We start from the raw sequence: 23,070 nt of genomic DNA, 5'->3' as shown, positions 1-23,070 counted from the left end.
GCAGAGGGAAACAAAGTGGAGTGAAGCAAGAGTAAGAGAAAGAGAGGTGAGTAAACGCTGGCCAGTGACCTGCTGAGGTTTAATTTGGGTGAGAGTTGTGCAGGATGCCAGAGGCAAGCAGACATGCATGCATGCGGAGACACACACACACACACACACACACACACACACACACACACACACACGGGGGAAATGTCTTTTTGCCCTTCTGCCACCCTTATAGAACCATTACTTCCACCCACACATTGTCCCTGATGGAGTAACTCAAGTAAGAAACCAATCACACCATACACACACACACACACACACACAACCACCCTGCACATGCCAAAATAGCCCATACACTCAGAGTCATCAAAACATTACTGTTTAGTGGAACATGATCCATTGCATACTAATTATAACATTGGAGATTCTGTGATACTAAAGCCTTTTAACTTTTAAATTAAAACTGCTTTCCGTTTTACAAGTATATGGGCATACGGTAATTAATGTTGCTATTATGGCTAGTAAAGCTGTGGTACAAATATTTGTCACTTTCTGGAGTCAATGTGTGTGGTTAACTGAAGCTGTAGCTTTCAACTGCATCAGATTCTTCTGCTTGTGATTTGATTATTTATGATGGCACAACACAAGTCTATTATAAGTTTACACACTGAGGCAAAGACGGAATGTGTTTCTGTCCAAACTTTACACAAGACAGATTGTTTGGTTCGCAGACATATAAAAGCCCCTCGGTATGGACATAAATTATGCACCGTGATGGTCTCCATTCATCCTATTTGTGGAAGGTGGTGCATGCGTGACCCATTTTAGCCAGATGTTATCAAAACAGATAAACCACAAACACTTAATCCACTTCCAAGCAGGGTTGAATCTCCTAGAAACAAACCCTGGGGAGAAAAAAAAATGTTCCAAAGATGGCCAGAAGAAGCGCTCCTAAGTCAACAGTGGTAAATGGGCGATAATTGCTCGCACTGCTTCAACAGCTGTACAAGCTGATGTGCTCAAAGAAGGAAGAATAGCCCCTTTCAGATGGACTCTCTGTCCCTTGGGCACCCCCTTTTTAACCCCTCCCAATTCTGGTGGATCAACTGTAAACACATTGCAGCCCATTCACTATGTCTTTGTTGCTTAAAGCCCCATTTTTCTTGGCTGGTGCGAGCTATATCGGATGCTGTCGCACACAGAACCGAATGTTTATTATGATATCTCACAGTATGCATTCACACTGCATTGACTTACAGTTTGGTTCCACACAATCTGAGTTTCATAAGACAACTTTTTTTCAACTGGGAGGAACTTTCCAGAAGCCACGTAATACAAGACTGACACAAAATGAGGACCCGAGGGCGGTGTCCGAGGTCAAACGTAAGTGCAGCCAAATTGGATTTGTCTCTACCTACTTCTTATTCCAATGAAAAGGGTAATTAACAATGTCTGGCTGATTGAAACAATAGTCCCCTAGTGCAACAGATAAGGCGCTCCAGCCGGAGGCAGTCAGACAGAGTTCCTGCACTTCAAAGCCTTACCGGAGACCCTGGACGCTATCGGACACTAACCTGATTGGGAATCCAATTTAAGGAAGGGGGGGGGGCTAAACTCACATAACCAAAACGGTGAAACAAAACCAGTTGTGGACCCTCGCCTCCTCCAAGAACAGTTCAGCGAGTCTGTCATGACATTGGGAAGCACAAAGCATGACCTCCTGGTTCGATTGGAAACGGACCCCACATCTAAGGACAGGCCTCCACGCCATAATCGAATCAGGCTTTGCAGCCACATCAGGAAAAAAAAAAGTTTGAGAGGAAAAAAAAATACGACACAAATCTTGTGACTGATTCTTGACTAAGGAAGTTGACAAGGTCACTTTAAATTAATGGCCTCCTTGCGTGCAGATAGCTGTTACTATGTGGTTGTTGCAAGGCTTGAGTACGTCAGAGCTGACAGTGGAGGCCATGGGGCAACATGAAGATTTCCCTTAGCTGTGTCGTACATGCAGTGAAATTATCAGAATGACAGGTAACAGTGCACAGTTGTGGTGCGGCTGCAGAGCGATGAGCTCATCACATATCCTGCCTGCTCGTGACATGTGCTGGACTTTCCAGTGAAGCACAGGTGTTTACTAAAACAACATTTAGGAATTATGATTTATGGCATTCGCAAAAAAGAAAGCACACTACATGTTTTGTCCGATGCTGTTTCTGATCGAAAACAGATTATTTGGTTGGAAACGATGATCAAACAAAAATATTTGAAATTGTCCCAAGTCAGGAAGCGCTCTTGATTTTCAACAAATTCGTGGCTATTAAGAAACTATCAAAGATAATCGATTATTTTTGATCGGTAATGTTTTTTGTTTTTTACAAAAAATTACTTCTCTTTAGGTGTTAAAGGGGGAAAACGGACGCACGGTTACATGACTACCTTAGCATCAGTCGGCAGTTGCTTGGCAAGACGCGGGCTAGTCATTTTAAACCATTAAGCCGTTAGCAGACACCTGTAGGCCTGAAAATAAACAGGTTGTATTTGCGCTTTCTCTCTCTCTCCTCAGTAAAACTCTTGACTTAAGGCAGGATGCTCAAAGCCAATAAAAACAGATTTATTTATGTGCTTTCATCATGTAAACACGCAGCTTCACCACTACAGTACACAAGATCGTCAACTCGAGCACACCACGGCACACGTGGACACACGTCCATATCTCAACACTCTGCTTTCAAATGTAAAAATTGTTTTCCTGTACAGCTGAGAAAAACAAAATAAACTCCACACAAACTCATACAGACCACGAACACACACACTGCAGGTCCCATTTACACACACAGTGTCTTGCTCTGTGCTGCTCTAAGATCTAAGATCCTCTTCTATATATTTTTCAGACCTTTCAGAAGCCTCTGTTCAAGCGCTGCAGCTTTAAATGAAGATGCATGAGAGAGTAAAATGAAATTCCCGCAAATCAAAGTTGTGACATTCGCATGTTATACAGCTTTGTAGGCTGACAGGAAGTATTACCTTCACTGTTTTTTTTTTTTGTTTTTTTTTTAGGAATTGAGCATTAGGTTCCATTTTTTTCTGGTGCGTTACCATGGATTTTTGATTACGCAGCCAAAGCTGCTAGTTTAGTTCCTAGGCTTTTGTTGCTACTATAAACGCATCTCGTGTTCCACCGTGTCACATGCAGACTGACACACAACCCCACTCACGCTCTTAAACTCACCCTAGCATGCACACACACCCTTGACCTTTTACCAGCAGGACTCTTATTAGTCAACGAGCAGGTTTGTAGCATCTGTAGCCCCTCCTGATTGACCCAGTGACAAAGATCTGATGGCATTGCTTATATCAATTGAATAAAGATGACACTGTGATAAAACAGCCACATAAAAGTTCATCGAAAGACACGGAGAAAGCCGTGGGGGTCTGCTCTTAATTTCCCGCCGCAAGCTATTTAATCCATGGTCGTGATTAAGGTAAAGGAGTTATTCTTGAGTATTTTATTAAGAGGCGCTTTAGGCACTGGAAGGAGGGCTTTATTGCTTCTCAAACAGCATGCCATACAATACAAGACAAACATTTGCTGTTATTTCAGCAAACTCGAGTCAGATGTGGCAGCAGGTTTTTTTTTCTTTTGTTTTTTTCGTTTTCAGGAGAAACGGGGCATCAAAGGCAAGTCTCTTAAAACAAAACTCTTCTTTTTTTGCACAGGTCTTGCCCTGAGTCTGGTTCCGGTAGATAAACACAGAGGTGTCAAAAGAAAGCAGGAGAATCCGCTGACTTGTTTTAATTAAAGACCCGGGTGCTGATGTGCACACTGTGAAGATGGAGAGAATGCTATCTTTTCAGCACATTAGTGTATTTTGGCTACTTGAGACACGGAGCACTTCATAAAGCAGCAACTGACAGTCATTTAAATATTGTAGGATCTTACACCTTGACTGCTTCATGAAAAAACACACCCATACTAGAGACAAACAAAGTCTCCCTGAGGACAAACCTCTGTCTGTAGAATATTATTCCTTAGAATATGAAATAAAATTAATTCCCAGACCGACCCGTTGACCTTCTGAAAGATTTGACCTCGATATTTGTTATATCTCAAAAAACTGGTAAGATGTAAGAACGTTAGTTGGTGCGCATTTCATCTACAGTCTTTTCCATTTTTTATTTCACCAAACTGCTGAACATTTAGATATCCGATACAGATGGACGTTCGGTTAACCAAACCTCGGTACATCGGGGAAATGAATCTGTCAAACATATATCTGCTCTTAATCCTCACTACTGATGCAGTAAAGGAGGAGGGCAAGCTGTGGGCCCTAAACCAATGCGTATCCAAAGCCCTATGACCTCTTGCCATTCCAAATATGTCAGTCAAACAGAGAAGAATAACAAACAAAAGGTTGCTAAATGATCTCAGGTGGCACAGTAAGAGGAACGTGCGACCATAATGTGTCGACCTACACTCAGCTAAAACCAATTACTATAAGTGGTGTTAGGTCTCTGATGTCACAATAAAACAAATATTTTATAACTGCTCAACGCCTTTCGGATAGTTCTCTAAAGTCTGTTCACTGCTGTAGAATTCTTGGTGCTGATTATTGAGAAGGGGTTGATTGATTTTCTATATCATCAGCTCCGATCGTAGTACCGACCGTAGAGAATGTTTTTATATCCACATGCACGTTATTGTTGTTTCTATAGTAACAACGAACAAAAGGATTTGTACGATGGACGCAAATAATTTACATAATCTAATACTAATAAGAAGCAGATTCAGAACAGTGTTGTTATTTAACAAAGAAAAATGTTGTCATGATGATGTGTTCTGTAGGAAGACGTTTTCACCATGGGAGACGGAGGACTTTCTGGTTGCTTGGTAACATGTCAAACTGGGTTTTTTTTTTTAACTTGAGTTATCAACAATTTTTTTTTTACTCTTCTGACACCTAAAACAGACAGATCTAAATGTTCTACTTCTTTTTCCACTGTTCTGCACATGTTAACGTGTGATACATCAAATGCATGAGTTTAGGGTAATGAAAGTTTTAAAGTGGTCACACTCTGAAGTATGCTGCATACCATAGAGCTTCTGTCCCATTAAATGCAACTGCAGTGTCCTGTGTCCAAAAAACTGACAGAGCTGTCTTCAGAAGGAAAACATTTGTTTTAAATAACTTGGCCCCAATTAAAAACTTTAATTGACATTTTCAAGAAAACCTCAGAGACATTTGTGAATGGTCAACTCAGGAGCGGAGGAAAAGCCGCACAGGCTGGCATTCTGACCGCTCGTAAAACACGACGCAGAAACCGGATCTTCATTTTAGGTTCAGCTGGAGGATGTGGCTTAAGTTGGAGAGAAAGAGAGAGAGAGAGAGAGAGAGAGAGAGAGAGAGAGAGAGAGAGAGAGAGAGAGAGAGAGAGAGAGAGAGAGAGAGGGAGCAAAAGTCACAGAGTACTCGGCTTGTTTGTGTGTGACACTCAAGTCAAAGTTTCCTTGAGGGATGAAAGAGAAAGTGGTAGAAAGTGTGATCGAGTCCATTTTCCTAATCTAAATGGATGGCTGTATAATTATGTTAATATTACACATTTATTATTAGTCCTGTCTAAGCACTTTTAGAAAACCCCTGATGTATTTTTAATGACCAAACAAATCCCAGAAGACAACGTACAGTATGCTGTGTGTTCTTGGCCCAACTGCAGTTAATCCAGGTGACCGGGAAGGGTTGTGAAATTGCACAAGCACTTCCTGTTGTGTCATGTGTTCTCTCTGTACAAGACAAACAGTGTTACAGTACGTTTGTCAGCAGCCAGGCGACTGTCTGTGTAAGTAGAAGTTAATGATTATCTTGAAAGTGGACGAGGACTGAGGCGTCTAGCCAGTACAGTACATCCTTTGCCCTTTGAGAGGATGCTAATCTTGCATAAGGCTCTCCTCTGGGGATGTCCCAGCTGATAATGTCAGAGAGTCCAAGTTTATAACAGAGCAATTTGTTTTGCACTTAGAGTTATGTTCCCTCTCTCCCTCTATCTCTTGTTCTGGATTGCTGGAGTATATTAAAAGTAGCTAAATGGTGGGGTTCTGTTACATCTAAAAAGATATAACGTACATGATAAGATTTATTATACGGTATACCAATTTCATGTATATATATTTATATAAATACATTTCATAAATCATGTACCCTGTTCGGTGTATCGTGTTAAACAGGGCAACTAAACATGAATGGAAGAGAGCTTCCGTCTTTCCTATACAAACAGCACTGCCCAGCTTTATAGTATAGGATAGAGGACTGTCCCCTTGCACCCAGACACTGCGGCCAAACATGGGCTCATCTTGGCAAATAATGCAGTAGTTTTTTTCTGGCATGTTACATGTATACCAAAGAAAAGAAACAGTGGCATGTATGCAGTTCTGTTTGTCTATAGTTAAAAACTTTATCCCCATCAGGATCACTGTGTATCTGGAGCCTATCCCAGGACCTCTAGGCACTAAGTGGGATTACATTCTGGATCGAATGCCGGTTCACTGCAGGGCAGCATGCACACACCTTCACATGCTCTCTTACAGATAGGGGCAATTTAGCATAGTCTGTTAAATGACTAGCATGATTTTAGAAGGTGCAAGGAAACAGGAATACATAAAGAAAATCCAAGCAGTGACACAGTAAACTTATAACAGACAGCAACCTGAGGTGTGGAGCAAAATGGGTACCCTGTTGACAACGCTGGCGATGGCAATGACAATAGGTAATAACAGAGGGTCTGAGAAATAATACAAAGCAGTTTACAGTTTTCTGTCACTGTGTCACTTCTGACGATCACGTACATTTAGAACTTGGTGATGTTCGGGTGTTGGAGTTCTAGTAGCTATGTTTTTTTTTTCTTCCAGCACTCTTTTCCTGTCCAGCTCTGGAGACGAAATCGAAGGACAAGGTCAGGAGGTAGATGTTCCTTGGAAGGACTGAAATACTTCAAAATAATGATGACGAACTTCTGCTACATACTTTCACAAAGACACCATATGACCAGAACCCCCTGCCCCCTGAGTTCCCGCCTCCATCCTCATCCACACCTCCTGTCCTCTCTCTCTCTCACTCTCTGTGTCCCTCTCTCTGTCACTCCTCCTCATTTCCATTCCTTCACCCTCCCCCCATCCTCTTCTCATCTCCTTTTCAACAAGAGCAGTTTGTCAGGGTCAGAAAGCAATTCAAAACCCCTATTAATGAGCAAGGGAGAGAAAAGTGAGGTATGGGAGGACAGGGGAAAGAGTGGGGGGTGGTACTGAGGGGTGCCGGGGGTGTCTGCCATCAAAGCCGACAAGAAAAGAAAGCCAGGTGGTTGTGGGAATCGTGGCCGTTTTCGTCAGGACGGAATCTTCAGCGTAATTAGCAAGCCGGATTGGGACCCTCTGAAGCAGGAGGATAGCTCCTCGGAGGGTAACAATTTGCACTTCTACAGGAGCCGCATAGGGAGGACAGAAAGGAAAGGAAAAGGGAAACTATGGTATCTTTTATTGGGGTGGACAAAGCTGCCGCATCCTTTCAAAGGCCTGTGCCGAGGCTTCCAGAGCAGAGGAAGAGTGAGAGAAATAAAGGGGGGGGGGGGGGGGGTAAGACAGCAATAAAGAAAAGGAATTAAAGAAGTGGACAGCAGTCGGAAAAGAGGCACAAATGCCAACATGCAGTTCACAGAGAAAAACGAAGGAAAGGGAGCAAACAGAGCAGTGTGTGTGTGTGTGTGTGTGTGTGTGTGTGTGTGTGTGTGTGTGTGTGTGTGTGTGTGTGTGTGTGTGTGTAGACAGCTACTGACATACAGCCAACCTACAGATACTTCCAGAATTCAACAGGCCTCTCTTGCTAATGCCACCAGTCACAATCGTAAGAGAAAGGAGAAGGGACATATCAGTGAGCACAAAGTTTTATGGCAGCCCTTAATGCCCACGATCTTCACACATGGAAACCAACGACTGCGTGCTGTTTCCCATATTAAACCAAGTTAAGCTAGTTACTGTACTAAAACCTGCATTAAATTTACTCCTGATTTTTTTTTTTATTGTACACATGATCATGAGTTAACAACTAATAAGCTGACCACACCTACAGATATACATCAGACCTGCAAATTACAGTATTATTTACAACATAGTTTAGCAATGTCATTCTTTTTACCATCACCTAGCTATCAGAGAGTGCGGTATTATTTTATATATGATATAGTAGTGCTGTTGGAGTCCAAGAAAGCAACCAGTGCTGGTGTACAATATTGGAACACTATATAATGTTGTGATATGAGCTTTCGGTCCTTTCCCGGCTTTAGGTCACCATTTGTTGCCCATCACTCAGAAGCCTCTGTTCGCGCACTGGTGCACATTTACACTTTGGGATGTTGTTGCAATTCAATATTTTCCTGAGCTGCTACATCATTACCGCGGTGCTAGAGTTAATAAGCCATCTTGAAATGTTTTGCTGACGGCCCTTAAAAAGCCTCTTCTCAACATTTCACTAACAATATTGACTGGCACTTCAGTGGATTCTTGCATCACTAACTAGAAGCTGTATAGAGTTTAACCAGTAAAAATGAAAATGATAACAATATATATATATATATAATAGAATGCATTCTTTTTGTTATTGGGAAATAATACTAAATGGGGACTATTGGGCACTAATGGGCACTCTCTTGATCACAAGTAGAAGTAGAAAATGTTTCTAAAAGACACACACATTATTATTTCAATCTATCCTGGGACAAAGCGTTCCCAAATTTTCCTAATGACACAACATGGAGGAGAGAAGATGAGTGAAAGAGATAAACATAAAAGTCGGGGCCTTTGAACGTGTAATCTGTGGCGGACTTTAAAGCAGCGCAGCGAACCGCGTCCGTCTGGAGAAGCTGCTCTATTGGGAACAGCATTCACTTTCTTATCACCAAAGGATGGAACATCAAAGGCTGAAGAAGTCCCGTCTGTCCCAACACAGCCCACAGGACAGGGAGGATACTGACTCACCCACCAGTATGGGAATTTCAGAACAGTGGATTTACTGTATAACATGTATCGTGTGCTTGTGTGTGAGCATGTGTGTATGGACCATGACCAGGATGATAAGAAGCAGTAAAGATCCCCACAGCAAAATCACCACTTGCCTCTTGTATTGTAGAAAATGTGTCAATTTACACAAAAGTGGCTCGGCTATTTAACGCCACGAATCCAAATCAGTTCACCAGTAGAACATCAGAGATTAAGGGAGTGGCAGGAAGTATACACAAAGCATGTATGGCTCAATACATGGTAACACTGGTGAAAGATAAATGAATCATTTACATGTAATTATACAAAACACCTGCACCGGGGCTTTTGCATAATATTGTAGTTTAATTTGCAAACAGCCATCAGACAAAAAAACACAGTACATGATCATTGTAGCAAAATATCTTACTGGATATGTGTCAGCGTATATTGTGTGTATTTAGCTTAGCCTAAAGAAGAAATGCTAAATGGTGAATTTATATAAGAGATCAAGACCTCACACATGAAAACGTGTATAAAATTCCATAAAGCTTCGATTATTATGCACAATTGGTTCATTAGTGATTTTCTTAAAATGTTGTTAATCAATGATTAAGAAATGCAAAGTCAGTGACTTTTATATCACAGCATAGAAACCTGACAGCAGTAATAACCTTCTACTCGGTAAGAGCTCCTATGATGTATAAACATTTGTAACGTGCACAGAACAGGGTGCAGAACATAAACAGCAAATAATAATAAAAATTCTCATGTAACAAAAATCTGATAATATGTTATTTAACATTTATCAAGGTTTGGATTTATACACCAACCCAAAATATATATACTATAGACATTACCATTTTAGGACCAACATTACCAGCTCTGACCAGATGATTCTGAGTTCATTATTTTTCTTTGAGCTGCAAGTGCAACCTCATGCTAACATGCAAAGTGTTTATGTCTCGATATGCAGCCAATAAGCTCTACTTCCAGACATTTGAACTATTGATCTGGGACTTCCAATTTTTCTTTTTAAACTTATTAGAATGAATATGTACACACAGAGGCAGTGTGAATTTAATTCTATTTACAATGTACAGTACAGACAGTACAGTAGGACATAGGAAGGCAACTGTTATTAGATACTACACGTTGGCAAGCATTTGCTGGAAGGATATCATGCAAAAGAGAGAGAGAGAGAGAGAGAGAGAGAGAGAGAGAGAGAGAGAGAGAGAGAGAGAGAGAGAGAGAGAGAGAGAGAGAGAGAGAGAGAGAGAGAGAGAGAGAGATAGCACAAGATCTCAAGAGTCCTATGAGGTGTGGGCTGAGGAGGGCCAAAGACAAACAAATCAAAACCCTGTCAATTGCTGCAAGGGACTAAAGTAGCTCATAGTGCAAGAGGTCAATATCCATATTGGGAGAGCAGACATCTATCAAAACAGCTTATTGTAGGCTTTTAGCATCAGGTTCAGAAACTGCAGACATAGATATTGCAGATTACGGGATCCTTCATATCATTAATTGGTGTGAATAACACACCCTGGTGTGAACAGGTGATCTATCTATCAGTCAGTCAGTGGCTACATTAGCTTGGTGCCAGACTAAAAAGCTTGAATTTATTTCCGCATTTTATCATTTATAAGGACATTTAGTGTGATGATGTCTGATAACATGCAGGAATTCGGGAGAAAAAAAAATGATGTTGTTACCCCCCAAAAATAAACAATAAAAACATACATATAGTCAAGAAGTTATAATGCATACAGGTCCTTCCCAATATGAAATGTAGTAGTTCGCTCTCCAATCTTACAGATTATATAGAGCTAGCATCTACCTGCAGTCTAAGGCATTCGCTTGGCATGCACTTTAAAAATTATGGTAATATAAATAACTAAATGTTCTAATTTGTATAATTAAAATTGTGTAAAGGTGTATAGACATAAAAACAGGCAAGCATAACACACATCGAATGTTCATGTTCAATGTCATCACATGCCAACAAAAAACCTCTAAAAACAAACTCTGGAAACTTTAACATTCACTTAAAGCATTTCACAAACAAAAGCAAATCCACTCAACAATGCATAAAAATGACTAAAAAAGCAGTGTATCAACTTTCAAAATCTCGTTTTCAAAAATATCTTTAGGGAATGTTTAATGTTTAATGTCAGTATGATTAAGTAAAAATATGTCCTCATTTATGATGCAAAGATTGTAGGGAAAGTTTATTTTGTTTTTGTGCATGTTTATATAGCCAACTGTAGAGTACATGCAGAACATGCAGAACGTCACATAGATTTTAGATTAAAAATAAAACATTCAAAGTATGTTAATGTTTAAGTGTTCTATTCATAATGTATTAATATATACACTATAATAATTATTATATTTTAAAATTATTATTAAATATTTTCTAATATTTTCTTTACTAACAGTTTTTTATAATTAGTATTTTTTACTAAAATTATTTTTGTAATTATTAATTACTTATAGTTTAACAATGTAAAATTGCTAATAATTAAAAGCTCTAATACTAAAATTGCTAATAATTAAAAGCTCTAATAACTAAAGCTCAAGTACAAAATTCTCACTTGGATTTTTTTAAACATACCTAAACATATTTTAAGAACTATAAACCGAAGTTGCACAAAGAAAGAGAAAGCTATTCCTGGAGTACGTTTAGGGGGGAAAAAAATGTCAAGTCTGTCCCACTTCCATGGCTGAGGAGCAGCAGACAGAGTAGGTTGTAACATGATAAGCTCCTCTTGTGCTCAGACATGGCTGTTTTGTAATGGCTGTGTTGACTCGGCCGCATTCGGCGCCCTGCTCTGCTGCACACCATATACGTCTGTTTCTTCAAAACGAATAAATAATTACAAGTAAAAGAGCAAATAAAGACTGTTGCGTTTGGAGGATAAATGCAGCAAGACATTTAAGTCATCTTTAAGGCATGTGCGTATACCTGCCAAAACACTGCCCCAGTAAGGAATTGCACCTATTGGATTTGGAGAAGAAGAGAAAATGATGTACTGCAGTCCCACTGTCTGCGTATGTGGTACACAGAAAAAAGAAAGAAAAAAAAACACCTCCACCTGAGCTCTATGTGATGTCATAAAAAGGTGCCATAAGCCAGACAAGAGAAAAAAAGAAAGTGGAGCAGTAATGAGTGGAGAGTGACTAACAAGGCCAGGGCCAGGTTTGTGCCGCTTCACCCTCCAGGAACCACAGAGTGCTTTTAAAGGTGAGTAGATCTCAGGTGGGCCGGATCTCAAAGCAGAGTGCCAGTTTGCACCGCCTGGGTAGCACCCTGTCCTCTATCCCTCTCACACCAGACTGGACTTTACTAAGCACAAATTCAACCAAAAAAAAAAAAAAAACATACTGCAAGTGCATGTGTGTGCATACACAAGAGAATGTGTGTTCTGAATGTAGTATGAAAACCAAATTCCATCAAATTCAAATTAGCCTCATTGTGCTTAATGTGAATCAATGCCTCGTTGTTAGGGCAAACTAACACACACCTGTGGATATGGAAGTCATTTTCATTGGCTTGCAGTCACAAATGCACACTCACGAGCAACCCCACCCCCAACGCACACGCAGACATTCATTAGGCCAGTTTATCACCTTTCTGACCAGTCACACGTAAGTGCCACTTCGATTGGCTTTTCACAATATCTTCTTATCAAAGACAAACCTCCAGCCCACAGATTATGTGCAGCGAGTGTATACTGCTCCTAATCACTTATACACCATTAGTCTGCAGAACAAAAAATCAGATTGTATGAATCCGACCTCCGTGACCATAAAAATCTAAACGTCAGCCATTGTGATTGTGTAAATCTACTGGTTTGTAGTGACGGCCTAAGCCTTATTGCAGACCGTGCACACGGTTCCCATCACAATTTTATAGTGTTGTGGCTTCATTTTATTACATCTGTCAAAACATCATAGCCTGCACAAGAACCTTGTGATTTGTGATCCATATTTTTGTCTTCAAAGAGGGCATCAAAATGAAAACAGCTATGTTAGACCTAAAATGTCTGATTAAAAAAAAATAATAAGTAATGACTCGACAATGCTTTTGAGCTCACAAGGAATTAGGCAGTGTGCTTCAATAAGGTAGATTCCTGCAGGCTACTTAATGCAACCCTCGCTTTACATGTGTCTGCCAGCCTTCTGTGCTTTCCTGGACATGTGCTCACTGATTGTGGTAATAGAAAACAGGAGGATTTAATATAAGTCAAAATACTCAATATGCGATCACCCTGACTTTTCAGAATGCAAGGCACTTTAACACTTTACAGTATATATATATATATATATATATATATATATATATATATATATATATATATATATATATATGTGTGTGTGTGTGTGTGTGTGTGTGTGTGTGTGTGTGTGTGTGTGTGTGTGTGTGTGTGTGTGTGTACTGTATATATAGTCCATGCTGCATAGTACCAGCTAAAAGACTCCAAGGAAAATGCCTCTTTTTCTGCTATACTCAGCACTTTATTACAAAACACCTTGGTATACTGGATATCTATAACCCATTAGAGTCTGCACAATCTAACCCTGCCAATCCATATCGATGATTTCATACAAGGCGCTGCAGGAAACTGTCATGCAGATGACTGCTCTTCGGGGATTTTAACCGGGTTGCACTAATTTGTGATTCATTCACAGCTACCCTTAATCATTTCATTAAACTATTTTATTAGACTATTTTTATTCATTCTTACAGGTTGTTGAATTTTTATTTATTTATTTATTTATTTTAGATTTGAATGTTAATATGCATATACACTGAAACGTCTATTGATTTTTGTTGCAAAAATAAAGAAAAGAATAGAACAGAAACAAGCCCTCGAGAAGCCTTTGCATGTTGTAAAGCTAAATTGATTTATTGGAATGGAATGATATTTTCTATTGAGAAAGTATACTTCTATAAACTTCTAATTCTAATACTAGAAAGTGTTGTTGTTTTTTCCTGCGCGCAAATCCTTCTGTGTTGATGCACAGCGACGTTAACTAATACGCCAAAAAGGTATTAATGTAAGTGTGTATAGTTACTACAGGTGGAGTGTTATTTTGAAACACTACTCAGTGCAGCAGTATGCGGTTTGGGACGCAGCCCGAGTTCACACTGCGCCTTTAGGACGCTGTTGTTCCTGTAGGTTAACTGACTATTCGTGAAGTTCTTCAGTGCCGAAAACTGCAACGGGCATTTAATTCGTTTCATTTAAGCCGCAAAATATGTATTTAATCTTCATGAAAAACAATAAAAATTCTAGATTGCCGTGTCCCGTGTAACCAAAATCAAGCTTTAATGAAATCAGATAATTTTAGGCTTCATTTGTAATTAACATGCGTTTAATCCGTATAAATAATAATAATCATTTTCATTCGTAATTACTTTTACTATTACTATTTAAAATAATCATTTAAATTAGGTGCATTATAATAATAATAATAATAATAATAATAATAATAATAATAATAATAATAATAATTATTATTATTATTATTATTATTATTATTATTATTATTATTATTATTATTATTATTATTATTATTATTACCTAATATTTTTATTACTGTTAATAATATTAGTTAATAATAATAATAATAATAATAATAATAATAATAATAATAATAATAATAATAATAATAATAATTTATTATAACCTCTTTTTTATATACTTTTTTAAAAAAGATTATATTACAATTAAAACATTTCATAATAAATAATTTACCGTTTTATTTTTATCCTTACAACTTATAAATAATATTTCTATCGTATATAAATGATCCTATCCGTTGTGTGACCATGTAAACGCCGTTTCACTCGGCTGCTTGGTTGCAGTTACATTGCCGATACATCATATATATGAGTTCTTACGTATGTCCATGAGTTATTATAGGCCACATTGGACAGATGACATTTTTGGTGGGAACCTTTTTGACTGAGTGTGTCGAGTCCAGCTGATGTGTTCCTGAGCTTTTCGTGTACAGAGCCTGAAAACGTGGAGTAACACCGGGAGAAATAACGCACAGGCCTTTGGGCTTTCAGTCTTAGAAACTGACTTGAGCGATGCATCGAGACGATGAAGAAAAGGACAGAAAGATGAGGAGCTAAAGGAAATGTTCAAAATCACTCACAGGTGTGTGTGTGTGTGTGTGTGTGTGTGTGTGTGTGTGTGTGTGTGTGTGTGTGTGTGTGTGTGTGTGTGTGTGTGTGTGTGTGTGTGTGAGCAAAGACACGCTAAAGCTTAGAATATCTGTCTCACTTTACCTTCCTTAGCTTTAAAATGTATAAACAGGGCGAAAGTCATATAAGCTACAAGGCCTAAAGCTTAAAATGACTTAAATTCAGGTGCCGACATTTAAGTTGATTTAACTTTCTAAATAGTTTTGTGTAGGATGAGACCTGAACAATGTTCATCAACAAGTAATCAAGTCAAAAATGATAGAACGTTAATTGTGAGTTATAACACCACCCATGGTCAAGAGATTGGAATAAACTAGAAACTATTAGAAGTTATACAAAAATCAAAAGGTAGAAAAATACCATGTGATGCAACTGATTTATGAAACAAAAAAAAAGTTAAATAAAATCAATTTAATTTAAACACACATTTTTGTAAATTCAGACTCGTTAAAAAAACATTTACTGCAGTAATATATAGCTGATCATATTGCAAACAATTGACAAAAAGATATAAAATAAAAAATAATTCTAAAATAAATAATAATGATAATTAAATAAAAACGTAATCGTGCGTAATTAGAGTACTCACTTATTTTTAAGATCTGGTACAATATTTATGTTAATTGCACTAAATTAGCGCCAAACAATTCATTGTAAAATCATTTCTATATTAACGCTATTGAGCTGTAGGACTACAACGGCAACAATCCACGAGATACTGTTGAAATACACAACTGCAATTTTTTGCCCAGTCACTATAGTATATATGAGGTGTGCAAAACTACAAAATGACCAAAAAGTGCATTCCTTGGCCAAGTCCTCAATTGAAAGGCACATTAAAATATGAATAAATTGCTTCATGCAAAAACCCATACAGCATGCAAATTTTTACAACTTAGAAACATTTCCAACTTAGATAATTCCAAAAAATAATTTTGTTTAGGAAATTAGAAACGCCTAGCATGAACATTTTAGGCTGACAATACACAAAAACCGTCCAGATGCGTATTGCACACTTCCCTTTTGCCATACAGTCCAGAAAAGTGCAGATTATTTTGTTTCCCAACATACATTATTGATCGCTCTATATTTCCACATGAAGGTAGAAACCGGAGCAAAGCGATGTGCTGGTTGTAATGTAAACAAGTCATGCGACATCTTCTAGAAAGTAAAGCTGGTTTCGAGCTGAGTCCACGAAAGCATCTAGCCATTTTGTTACGAATTCACTACTGTCTATCGTATCCACTTGTCCGGGAGAGAGTTTTTCCTGAGTGCTGGGGTCGCCATGACCATGCGCAGTGCGCGAGCGCCCACTATTTCAGAAGCCAGGAATATTATTTCACAAGACTCAATAAAAAAAAGTGAACTATTCCTTTCGACAAGTTTTCGCTAACTTTTTTTTGCGCGACGTGGTGAAAACGAAAGAGTGTGATTGTAACAGCGCGATGCTCTTCTTCTTATCTGTAAGTTAAAAGCGTGTGGGCCAGCACATCTCCAACTTCTCACGTAAAGCGCAAAAAAAAGGACCGTGCACGAGGACTTTGGGCATTAAAGCTCGATTGAAGTGCCATTGGAGAAAAGAAAAAGAAATGAAATGTAAGCAAACAAAGACGGTCTCTCATCAGGAACTAATCAATGAAAATGACACATTGGTGATCTGAGCGAAGAGTTCGGAGACGCGAGCGGCCGGAAAAGAGGAAAGACGCGAAAAGAAGGGAAAGAAGGCACCTACTTTTGGCCAGTTTTCTCGCCCTCGCCTTGGATCTCATCTCGTCGGCTTGCGGATTCCTCTCGTCCTCCTTGAGCTCAGAAGCGGCAGCAGCACTATCTTCATCTCACGAGCATTGTCAGTTCGGACACCTTCGCACATGCGCACAGGCCATTCAATCTGACACCGTCGTTGGGGCCAAAAAAACTTTCCAATGTATTCATCATCATCACTTTTTTTGTCCTATCGTCTCTCCTTCAGATCACTTATCTCTTTCCCTCCTCCTCCTCCTCCCTCGCTCCGCACCATCTCGCCCCTCCAACACACACACACACACACACACACACACACACACACACACACACACACACACACACACACACACACACACACACACACACACACACACACACACACACACACACACACACACACACACACACACACACACACACACACACACACTCACACTCTCTCTCACACACACACACACAGCTTCTCTGCTTGTTAGAGAGGAATAAGTAGTGTAGTCCAACCTGCGGAATCAGCTCCGGAGCCGGACGAAGAAAGTGCTTGAAGGGGTCAAGGTCGCATCGTATTGCAAGGTGATTCGTGCATTTAACTCATCCAGAAAATATTTAGTCAAAAATAAACACTGGCTAGAGTAGACTAGCTGTATGAAATATAACCGAACCAAAGTGCATTATGATTACTATTACTAATATTATTATTGTTGTTGTTGTTGTTTTTATTGTTGTTAGCGTCGTCATTGTTGATGTAATAATAATAAAAATAATAAGAATAACAATAATAATAAGTTAGTAATTATTATTATTGTTATTATTATTATTATTATTATTATTATTATTATTATTATTATTATTATATGAATTATATGAATAATAATATGAATAATAATAGTTATTTTTATTATTTATTGTTTATTCTTGCGACGGAAGTGTTGCTAATATTGAATTGATTTTAAATAAAAATGTTGAAAAAAAAAATGATTCCATATCCAGCACTCAGTCCATCCTCTTCACACAACTGCAAAAAATTTTGGATTTTTTCCGGTAATCATCTGTGCACGCTGATTTATTTATTTGCTTGTTTGTTTGTTTATGTGTGCAGAGCTTTTCAGAAATGTTGATTTCATATAAGACATATACATATGTGCATAGACACAGTTATTGTTTCAAACTTAACTCGTCAAAGTCGTGGCAAGTCTGAAGTCTGGGGTACTGAAGGTAAACGTGAGGAAGAGAAAGTGGAAAGGAGAAAGAACGTGTGTGTGTGTGTGTGTGTGTGTGTGTGTGTGTGTGTGTGTGTGTGTGTGTGTGTGTGTGTGTGTGTGTGTGCGTGCGTCTGCGTGTGTGTGCGCGCGCGTGTGCGCGTCGTGTGTGTTTAGTGCAGACAAGGTAAGCATGTCGCCCCTCGCGTAACGTGCCACTCTAGGTTTATTTTATATCTGTATAATGATGGCGCGGTAAACAGCTTATTTTTCTGGCAGGTAGATCCAGAGAGCAAAAATGGGCAGAAATGTAAGTACCATTCCGCTGCATGCTGTGATATGCATGATTCATTGAGATTAATCCAAATTCCACAGCTCTCTCTAAATTCGGAATAAAGTTGATCTTTAAAGAAAGACATACATTTTGCATGTGAGATTTCTTGCAAAACCTTCCTTGCAACAGCAAATGGTGAGTGTTTGAATCTGACATCCTATACATTTGAGGATGGAAAGATGGAGTAGCCTAATCAAATGTAAAGGGATTTTTATTTTCGGGAAACAACAGTCTGTGATATTTGACAAAAATATGATACACTTAAATATTTACATTTTATAAATCACGTTAATTGATTTTTGTTGATTTTATTTCATGATAAAATTATTATTATTATTATTATTATTATTATTACTACTACTACTACTACTACTACTACTACTAATAATAATAATAATAATAATAATAATAATAATAATAATAATAATAATAATAATAATAACGTATTATTTTACAACACAACGTATTGTGTATCAAATATAATAATTGGACCCAAAACAGTTAAGATCAGAGAACGCTTAACATTTCACATTCTATTTAAATTTTAGATTGTTTAAATAGTTTTTCCAGAAGGTTAGACAAAAAAGCTTGACAACGATGCCTTAATTGTGATCAATGATGATTCTTAGATATTTATTATCTAAAGGATCTTCTGTCTTTTTAATAAACTGTTGAACACAGCCTTTTCAGCATCACCACCAGGTTCACAAATATAGCGACTAATTCCATATAGCGGATATAAATCACAAAATTGTCCCTTAAGCAGGTTTTTGGTCAATTTTATATTCAGTGATCTGGCTGTGATGTTCTTAATTAGCTTTAAAAAGCCTTCTTTTGTGAAGCAATAGGTGATGACATAATCCTGAGTAAGAATCAGATTACGACTAAACCTATTGAGCAGTCGTTCAAGAAATGAAAGAAATTAATTGTAGTGTTTTATATATATATATATATATATATATATATATATATATATATATATATATATATATATATATATATATATATATATATATATATATACCTCACCTGATTTACTATCACATTATTTTCCAGTATGGCTTATTTGAATATAGTTTTATTTGCATATACACTTAGTGCAAACATAGAAGACTAACCAAATTCTACCAAATTCTGTTTCCAATTTCAACATTACTCTTCGTGATGATATTTCATTTTGTATGTATGTAGTTATGTCTAAACCTTTAACCGTCCAAACGAGCCATTTCATATTCGTTCCTGAAAGATGCACATACAGAAGTAATGTGACCTATAAGCAGAATACACACCAGACCAACGTGATAAATGCGTTGTGTTTCTTGACCATAGTCTCAGAACAATTGAAATGCAGTTCATTTCTCTCGCGGGCGGGACAAATGATTTCATACAGAGCAACGGGTCTTTTTTAAGAGCAATTAACTGTAATTACACTTGTAAAGAAAAGTGTTTCTCTTCAACACTCGTTCATTTGGGAATCGTTTTCTGCGTCATTTAAACGTCTGCCTTTTTTACGAGCTCCTGGAAACGTGATGGCTATGTAACCGCGCGTTTGGAGTATTTTCTTTCCAGACTGTTGCCATTTTCCCCTGTGGTTTAAGCACAGGAACGACACACACACACACACACACACACACACACACACACACACACACACACACACACACACACACACACACACACACACACACACACACACACACACACACACACACACACACACAAAGAGAGAGTGAGAGTGAGAGATGCTGCACCCCAGAAGAGACCCAGGAAACGAGGTGCTTTGGTGCACGTGGCCTTGACCCAAACCGCATACACCTAAGAAATACTGTCACCTAAGAAATACTGTACACCACTGTGGTGTATTATTTAGCATCCGGTTTGAGACATAGTGCAGGTATAATTAACACCGGACAATACTTATTTAGACACTAATATAGAGTCAGCAGTCCAAAAATTTGACTTTTATGAAATATTTTGCTCGTGATGTTCTTTGTGCCATTGCGCATTCAAATACTACAAATTCAAATAATACTTTTTCAAAGTTTTAATAATTAAACATGTAATTCATGATTAAAGTGGTACATTTTAGATTATAATTAAAATCTTAATTATACATTTTACTTTGTATTAAAATCTAATTGATTATATTAAAAAATAACAATTTTATTTGTATTTGTATTTAATTACAGTTTATTTGATAAATGTATCGAATTAAAGGCGCTACAGTAAGGCGCTCTATTTAAGATCATTTACTGCAATTATTGCTGTGCATCTAAATATCTATGTATATTCCATATAACTTCAATAATACTGTATGAATCATTTATAATTATAATGTATTTTGATTTTTAAAAAAAAAAGCATACAACGGCCATTAGGACTAAGAGAGCAGAATTGGATATGTTATGTGGTATTGGGATACAATCCCAGTAACAGGCAAAGTAAAGGTGGTACAGGTAATAATTAGCTGTGGCAGAACTGATTAGATAGATCTCTGTGAGCAACAGAAAGCCACGTCAGGTGGCTCTCTGTGGCCTGCACCTTTCAACTCAAACGGGTTGAAACCGAAGCTTTATCCATGCTAGAAAAAGGCCCGGCTTATGTGTTACGCGCTGATAACATCTCAGCCCACTCAATATGTGAAATAATATCCACCCAGTCGTGGCTCGGAGTTCAGTAGTTATAATACAGACCAAAAAAAAAACAAAAAAAAACAAGCTGTTTCGTCACTGACATTGCGCCCTAAATGCTAATGCAGTGTATGTAATGACTAAGTAAACATGGGGACTTAAAGGTGGGGCTGTGGCACAACGCTCTCGCGCTCTCTTTCCCTCTCTCTCTCTCTCTCTCTCTCTCTCTCTCTCTCTCTCTCTCTCTCTCTCTCTCTCTCTCTCTCACACACACACACACACACACACACACACACACACACACACACACACACACACACACACACACACAAAGCCAGGACTTCTGTAAATAGCATTAGCACTCAATGACCCTCGGAACAAAAACACTAACAGGGGAAAGCGGTTAGTGCAGAGGCTTTGAGGACAGTAAAAGCGACACGGGCTAATTGGAAAACAAACCTGCGCACAAAAAGAGCAAGACCCCAACCAATGATCCTAAGTTTTTAGCCACTGTAAAGAAAAAAAAAAGGTGTGTTCAACAAATTGCTAACGCACTCCCCATCTGAGTCACCAAAGCAAATGTATTTTATGGAGTTGTACTGTAAAATAAACCTATTTGGATAATACACTTAAACACCATGATCACATTGTACTGCATCCTTCAGATGAGCTACTGGAGAAGAAGATACAGGAAAGAAGCTTCTCTCTCTCTCTCTCTCTCTCTCTCTCTCTCTCCTTGCGCTAATGAAGCCGCAGGAACTGCAACACTGAAGTTAGCTGGGTAATTATTAGCCATTAATTGGGTTCAAGACCTTGAAAGGCTATGGGAAATGAGAAATCTGACCACTAAATCCCAGACAGTGCCCCTTCCTCGTACCTCTTCTGGAGTGTGGAAAGGGAGACCAGACCAGGCGTCCAACCTTAAGTACACATATACTCAACTTTCGCCAAAAAGCCTCCTGGAGTAAATTCTGTAAAACAGACGTACACCTAAAAAATTATATTATCTGTCGAATTGTATATTCGATTTTTAAAAAGTCTGTTAAATAATTCAGTATCCACGATTTAGTTTAATCGTTTACTTTTACCATTGTGTTTGTTTGTTCGTTTGTTTGTTTGTTTGAGTCTTGAAAATACCTTTTAAATCGTGATATGCACGACTAATGAAATGCACGACGTTATCTATGAGCTAATAAAGTATTCATTATAATAATATTATCTTTTTTGTGTCACAGGCGATTGTTTTATTTTATTAAATACGCACGTGCAATTACAGAAACCCGACAATTCATTATGGGTTGTGTTTATTTATTTAGTAGGCTTGTAACAGAATGATATCCAAAATTCACTAATTATTAGTCCTCAATCAATTCTCATTTTATTTACATTTTATAAACGTGTGATTATCATTGTCAAAACAATTTAATGTAAAAAAATATAATGTTACTTTGTTATTAATACAATGAAAAAACCTTAACAACACAAATTTGTCCAAGACCGGAAGAGACATGTGAATGAATATAACTGCATTACAAACATTTTCATAACAAGAGCGTTAGTTCCGCGCAGCAGGAGGTCTGTATCGGTGTTTTTGTTCCATTATGCCACATTTTTTTGTGTGTCTGTTCTTATTGTCATCTGTATCCAGAGATCTGAGGAAAGCAATGCCTGAGGCAAGGAGAGAAAATTAGCCAAATACAGCAGCGACCTTAAATATGATATAATCAATCACACTGTCTGCAGGAGGAAAACGCCAAAGCTTACCGACTGCTCTATATTCAGTAATATATTCATAACAGGAAATCTATTGAGTATAGAGGTTAGAAAATTATAGTATTACGTTATATTGGATCAGTGATCCAGTAAATATTTAAAAACGCATATAAATAACAACAACAGCAACAACAACAAAAAAAAACCGAATTATTATTATTATTATT

At 38.0% G+C, this 23,070-nt stretch overlaps 1 protein-coding gene and 1 long non-coding RNA gene across 6 annotated transcripts in view; one reads left to right on the top strand and one right to left on the bottom strand.

Moving 5' to 3' along the window:
- prdm16 (PR domain containing 16) overlaps nucleotides 1-17,238 on the bottom strand; it is a 161,893-nt gene extending 144,655 nt beyond the window's left edge. For 4 of the 5 annotated variants that reach the window (XM_047800104.1, XM_047800105.1, XM_047800106.1 and 1 more), the window contains exon 1: nucleotides 16,960-17,238. In XM_047800104.1, the coding sequence (XP_047656060.1) occupies nucleotides 16,960-16,996 (37 nt within the window). In that variant the 5' untranslated portion in view covers nucleotides 16,997-17,238. The remainder of the gene's footprint in view (nucleotides 1-16,959) is intronic. The other variant, XM_047800107.1, reaches the window with a different exon arrangement.
- A 136-nt stretch (nucleotides 17,239-17,374) lies between these two features.
- LOC125146330 lies at nucleotides 17,375-22,171 on the top strand. Its single transcript, XR_007144784.1, has 3 exons — nucleotides 17,375-17,540; nucleotides 18,446-18,476; nucleotides 21,796-22,171. It is a non-coding gene; the product is annotated as an uncharacterized LOC125146330 (long non-coding RNA).
- The last annotated feature ends 899 nt before the right edge of the window (nucleotides 22,172-23,070 follow it).

The sequence above is a fragment of the Tachysurus fulvidraco genome, chromosome 14 (assembly GCF_022655615.1).
Source record: "Tachysurus fulvidraco isolate hzauxx_2018 chromosome 14, HZAU_PFXX_2.0, whole genome shotgun sequence".
NCBI lineage: Eukaryota > Metazoa > Chordata > Actinopteri > Siluriformes > Bagridae > Tachysurus > Tachysurus fulvidraco.
The sequence above is the reverse complement of the archived record's forward strand: the minus strand, read 5'-3'. Positions and strand labels throughout refer to the sequence as shown.